The sequence below is a fragment of the Cebus imitator genome, unplaced genomic scaffold (assembly GCF_001604975.1).
Source record: "Cebus imitator isolate Cc_AM_T3 unplaced genomic scaffold, Cebus_imitator-1.0 Scaffold435, whole genome shotgun sequence".
NCBI classification, from domain to species: domain Eukaryota; kingdom Metazoa; phylum Chordata; class Mammalia; order Primates; family Cebidae; genus Cebus; species Cebus imitator.
In genome coordinates, this window is record NW_016107750.1 from 1,244,025 (window position 1) to 1,249,584 (window position 5,560).

The 5,560-nt window shown below is 53.7% G+C and overlaps 1 protein-coding gene and 1 long non-coding RNA gene across 5 annotated transcripts in view; one reads left to right on the forward strand and one right to left on the reverse strand.

Moving 5' to 3' along the window:
• TEF (TEF transcription factor, PAR bZIP family member) overlaps nt 1-5,560 on the reverse strand; it is a 33,641-nt gene that overhangs the window by 16,290 nt on the left and 11,791 nt on the right. Inside the window, exon 1 of one of the 4 annotated variants that reach the window (XM_017510351.1) lies at nt 2,361-2,636. The exons of 2 other annotated variants lie outside the window; for them this stretch is intronic. In XM_017510351.1, the coding sequence (XP_017365840.1) occupies nt 2,361-2,517 (157 nt within the window). In that variant the 5' untranslated portion in view covers nt 2,518-2,636. Of the gene's footprint in view, nt 1-2,360; nt 2,637-5,560 lie in introns of those variants that run through there. One more of the 4 variants, XM_017510350.2, reaches the window with a different exon arrangement.
• Nucleotides 2,689-5,560, forward strand: part of LOC108290501 — a 7,103-nt gene continuing 4,231 nt past the window's right edge. Inside the window, exon 1 of the long non-coding RNA XR_001819598.2 lies at nt 2,689-2,822. This is a non-coding gene — a long non-coding RNA (uncharacterized LOC108290501). The remainder of the gene's footprint in view (nt 2,823-5,560) is intronic.

Sequence of the window (5,560 nt, forward strand, 5' to 3'; positions counted from 1 at the left end):
AAAAAAAAAAAAGAAAGGGGCTGGAGCTGTCTTTTCAGGACCCTTTCAGAGCAACCATTTCAAGAGACCTTTATCCCTGAATTAGCAGGAAAGAAGGAAGGCAGGTTTTCTGGGAGGAAGGAGAGGGCTGGATCTGAAGAAAACTGCTCCTATTTAAAGCAAAACTAATCAATTAGTGGGGACTAGATCTGCCTCATTGTCTCAGTCACAAAGTTACATGTGTGGATATCCAAGAGAGGGCAATTAAAAAAAGACAAGAGAGAAATCTGACAAGGTTGGAAGGAAATCAAAGTGACAGGAAGGCTAATCAGGGAAGTGGGAGATAAAATCATGACAAGTTCATAATGGGTTTTCAAAATTGAGGGAGACAATTTTGAACTCTGGATTTATAAGTGAAAAGGAGAAATCAAATATGATTAAGTTGGAAATAAACCAGTCATGCATGGACTCCCAGACCAAACAGCAGCTTGTTAGTCCAATAAAAATGAACACACCCACTGAGTTAAGAAGGTGGAGGTTTTGACAAACAACTTGGTCACGGCTTTCTAATACAAATTAATCTGAATGCCTGCAACTGCCTTCTATACCAGGCTTTGGTTTAAAACCAATTGGGAAGTAAGAGAATCAAGCCTTGGTGGGTTGGGTGGGCCAGATGGCCTTCCTGCTCTCCTCACCTAAGATCCGGACTCTCATTCTGTTCAGAAATGACTGTGACCCATGTTGGGTGGGGTCATTTGGGATCAAAGGAGGCAAGAGAAGGCAGAAGACAGAAAAGCAGCCATACTGAAGGGCAGGCATCAGTAAGCTGCAGGTTTTGCCTGGCCTAAGCAATGAAGGATATTTTAAATCTGCTTTTGTAAGGTGGAATTTTAAATTGTAAGAGATAAAGGACTAGTCCATCACTCAGGTCACACAACAGTGGCTGCCAGTGTGATACAGTAGAAAGGGCACCAAACTGAGAGTCATAAGGTCTAGCTTTGTGACTCTAGGGCAGCACCTCCCTGAGCCTCAATTTTCCTCAGCTGGGAAGTGGGGAGAATACCTTCTAGGACTGTTCATGAAATAAGATGATGTCAACATGCTTCGTGAGCACTCTGCGAATGCTAGAATTCTTGTTATGGATGGTTATTACCTGGTCATCTCAAACAAGAAACTGCCAGATGTGTACCCCTCTCCCTGCAGCCTGTGTAGCCCCAGATTTGGAACAAAGCATCGTCTCAAAAACAAACAAAAGGGTTTGTGCACATGAGGTCCCAAAGCAGGAGGAGAGAGGCTGGCCTCACCTGATGTGCTGAAGCTATTTATAACTCAACAGTGACAGCCACAGGGATGGGAGCGTCAGAACACGCCCAGGAAAAGAAGAGAAATGGCATTTTAAAAAGGAAAATCCATTCCCCAGGCCAGACAACTCTCGAACGCCTATCCCTTTCCCAAACCCTAAAATACCTGATGGCCCTTGGAAATGCAAAGGTCTCACACTCAAAGTATACCTCAGTGTACGGACAACCCCACCACAGGCGGCCCTCCTGCCACTCGTGAACCCCATCTCCCAGGGTGAAAAACAAGGCCAGACCTGCTTTCCACATATGCCCCAGGGACCTTCATGGCCTAGGCAAGAAGATGAAGCTCAGTCCTGCCACTGTGGCCCCAGAGTCTAGGGTCAGCTCCAATCAACCAGGCGAAGGGCCTTGTGGCCTCATCTGACCCTCATCCCTTCCTGTTTGGCTCAAAACTCCCCTCCCAAGGCGCCCCATGCACCTTGCCCACACCCCTCCCCCACCCACTCAGCAGCAGCCCCCTCGACAGAAAGCCTCCTGCATGAACCTAGCAGCTGGGGCAACTCACACTCGGGGAGGAAACCAGGTCTCCCCGTGGGAAACGCCATGTACGATGACAATCCGCTACCGTAGACCTGTGCTTCCTAAACTTTGATGTAGTTAGAAAATAATGGAGGTGTGGTGGGTTGCTCCTTAACATGCAAGACCCCTGTCCCAGAGGCCGCAGATTGGGTGGGGCCCAGGAACCGGCATTTTAAACAGGCATCCCGAGTGACTCCGATGCAGGCGGCCCCAGGGGAGGGGCCCTGAAGCGTCATTTAAGCGATTGCTCCCGATCCCCTTCCGCCTCCTCAAACATCACCACCCACCCTCTCCCGCCAGACCCACGGTTTCAGCTCACCCCTGACCCTCTGTCCCCAGTCCCCTGGCCTCGTCCTCCAGGCTCCTCGTCATCCCGGCCCCATCCCCCTCCGCTGGACCATTGCTCCCTGACCCCAAGCCACCCCGGCCCCGCCCTCACGAGGCCACGCCCCTGCAGAAGCCCCGCCCCCAGGCCCGCGCGGACCACCGCCCCGCCCTCACCGAGGCGCGACTCGCGCGGGGGGTTCTCCATCAGCTTCTTCAGGACCAGGGGGAAGGAGCCCGACAGGCCCCTTTCCCCAGCTGCACGCCCCGGCCCCGGGCCGGGCCCTGCCTGCGGCTCCACAGGCGGCTTCTTTCCGCCGCCCGCGTCGGACATCGTGCCCCGGACTCGGCTCGCGCGCCTGGCTTCCCCCGCCCGCCCCCGAGATGGGCCGGAGCCTTGCGACCCGCTGCAGCTGCCGACACGGGCAGCTACTGCGCAGGCGCCCAACGGCGCCCCCGCCTCCCTCCATCGCTACCCCGCCTGCGGACCGGCTCTGATACATTAATTATTCATGAGGCCAGACCAGCTTCCCGGGATCGCGGCTCTGGATTGGCCCAGCCTGCGAGAGGGGCAGCCGCAGCTCCTCGGGCCGTGATTGGTCGGGGCAGCCTGGCTAAGCTAGGCACGTGCGGGGCCAGGTGAGGACCCCCGCGGAGGCCCCGCCCCGCTGCCCCCGTGTCCCTTGATTGGCGCCTGGTGGGGTCTATCGTGGGCCTTCCTCGGCGACGTTCCTTCTTTCCTACTAGTGTCCCTGCTTCACCGCTCTCTTCATAACCTCTCCCCTTCCAGACCACCGCAGCCTCTCCCTCTCGTCCCTGTCTCCCAACCTTCCCGACGCGCTACCGAAGCGGGGCGGGGCTCGGAGCGGCGGCCGGCCAGAGGGACCTATCCGAGCTTCCGCTGGCTCGGCATGGAAGTCCTCCGCGGGTCACGTGGAGCCGCAGCCGAGTCCGGTCGCGTGGGGCGGGGGAAGAGGAGGAAGGCGCGGGAACAGCCAATGGAGGGCGGGGGCGGGGCCCGGGGCGGTGCACGAGGCGCCGCACGTGCGGGGCTGCGGCGGGGCGGGAGGGGCAGGGAGTGACGGGCGTTTTTGTTCTGGCCAGGGTCGCGGGACTGGGACGCAGAACCCAGCCCGCACTTATGCTCCCAAGGGACCCAGAGGTTTCCTGAGGGCAGTACCGGGGACCGGGACCTGCCGAGATGTAGGGATGACCCGAGCAGGCTTGGCCGCCCCAGAGCTGGGTGTCGGGTTGCCCTAGGCTCCCGGGTTTCGGTGCGGGCGGGCGTGGCTGCCTGATAAACACTAGCGTGAGAGAGCATTCCTGAGGCCCCATCCTGAGCCAGGGCCCGGGTACAGGCTTCCGCCCTCCCACTTACTAGCTTGTGACCTTGGGAAAGTCCGGTTGCTTCACTGGCGCTTGTTTCCTAGGCCATAAAATTAAGAGGTTGGGCTACAGAATCTCTACAGTCCCAAACAGTTGTGAAATTCTGTTCCTTTCTAGGACTCTCCTTTCCTTTACCTGGAAAACAAAAACCTCCTTAACACCAGGTACCGATCCCACATTTTGTGGGAGTACCACTGCCTGTCTTAAAATATAAATCCTCCTCAGGAGTTCGTAGGAATCTGTAAAAATGTAATATGTGGAGCGGTACACAAATACAAAGTTGCTCCTAAACAGCGCTCAGAACTTTGTACCTCTTTATAGTACAAATCAGACACTACTGCAAACCCAGGCAACACTGGACTCCTGGAAGGCAGAGAGCTTGGCTTGTTTATCCAGCATCCCAGCAGTGGCCCACCCTTTCTAGCAGGAGGGGTTAGCGGGTGGCAAAGTGATAGTCCTTGGCTCGGGGTAGATGGGTGGTGATCCAGACACCCACAGCCAGCTAAAACTTGTCAAGCTGATGCAATCAGAATTTTGCTAGGGCTGGACGCAGCGACTTACGCCTGTAATCCCAGCACTTTGGGAGGCGGAGACAGTCGGATCACCTGAGGTCAGGAGTTCGAGACCAGCCCGGCCAATCGGGCAAACACTTCTATAAGTACAAAAAGAATTAGCTGGGCGGCTAATTGGTGGGGGCGCCTGTAATCCCAGCTATTCGGGAAGCTGAGGCAGGAAAATAGTTGAACCCAAGAAGTGGAGGTTGCAGCGAGCCGAGATAGCGCCACCGCACTCAAGCCTGGGCGACAGAGGGAGACAAGACTCCATCTCAAATAAATAAATAAATAAATAAATAAAGGCCAGGCACAGTGGCTCACGCCTGTAATCCCAGCATTTTGGGAGGCTGAGGCGGGCGGATCACGAGGTCAAGAAATCGAGACCATCCTGGCCAACATGCTGAAACCCTGTCTCTAGAAAAAAAAAATTAATAAAAAATAAATAAAATAACCTTGCTGGGGGTTAAGGAGGAAAAAGAAGTTGGGTAGCTGAGCAGGCCTGGAAAGCAAGAGATTTGAAGGACTTTGAGTGCTGGTAGGGACGTATGATGAGTCTGATTGCACAATTCAAGCTCTCACTGCTACTCTAATTGAATCTCAGTCATTTTCTGAATCTGATGCCTCAATTGCTTTACATCTTCAGGCCTCCTTTTCCTTTTATGTCAAATGGAGTTAGGGCAGGCTCTACCTTATGGGTTTTCTTTTTCTTTTTTTGGCGTGGGGCGGGTGGACAGAGTTTCCCTCTTGTTGACCAGGCTGGAGTGCAATGGCACGATCTCCACTTACTGCAACCTTCACCTCCCGGGTTCAAGAGATTCTCCTGCCTCAGCCTCCTGAGCAGCTGGGATTATAAGCGTGCACCACCATGCCTGGCTAATTTTTTTGTATTTTTAGTAGAGATGGGGTTTCATTCACCATGATGGCCAGGCTGGTCTCAAACTCCTGATCTCAGGTGATCAACCCACCTCAGCCTCCCAAAGTGCTGGGATTACAGGCGTGAGCTACCACAAGTGGCCTACCTTATGAGGTTTCCGTGAGCCTATTTGTACAGATGCACAGTTGCAAACTTTCAACAAATGTAGTTTTCATAATTTTACTAAAACTGGTTGGCATATCTGTTATCCCAGAGGCCAGTATGGTGCTTGTGTCACTCTCTGTAGTGAAAATAGTTAATCGTGTACAGAAAATCTGTTGTGTTGTAGAATTGTTAGTGAGAATTCTGTGTGTGGCTAAACTTAAACATCTTTAGGGGAAGCTAAGCTAGACAAAGGGCATTCCAAGGAAGTTGATTAAAGCAATACAGGGATTGGGCTCAGTGGCTCACACCTGTAATCCCAACGCTTTGGGAGGCTGAGGCAGGCAGATCACCTGAGGTCAGGAGTTCGTGACCAGCCTGGCCACCATGGTGAAACCCTGTCTCTACTAAGAATACAAAAA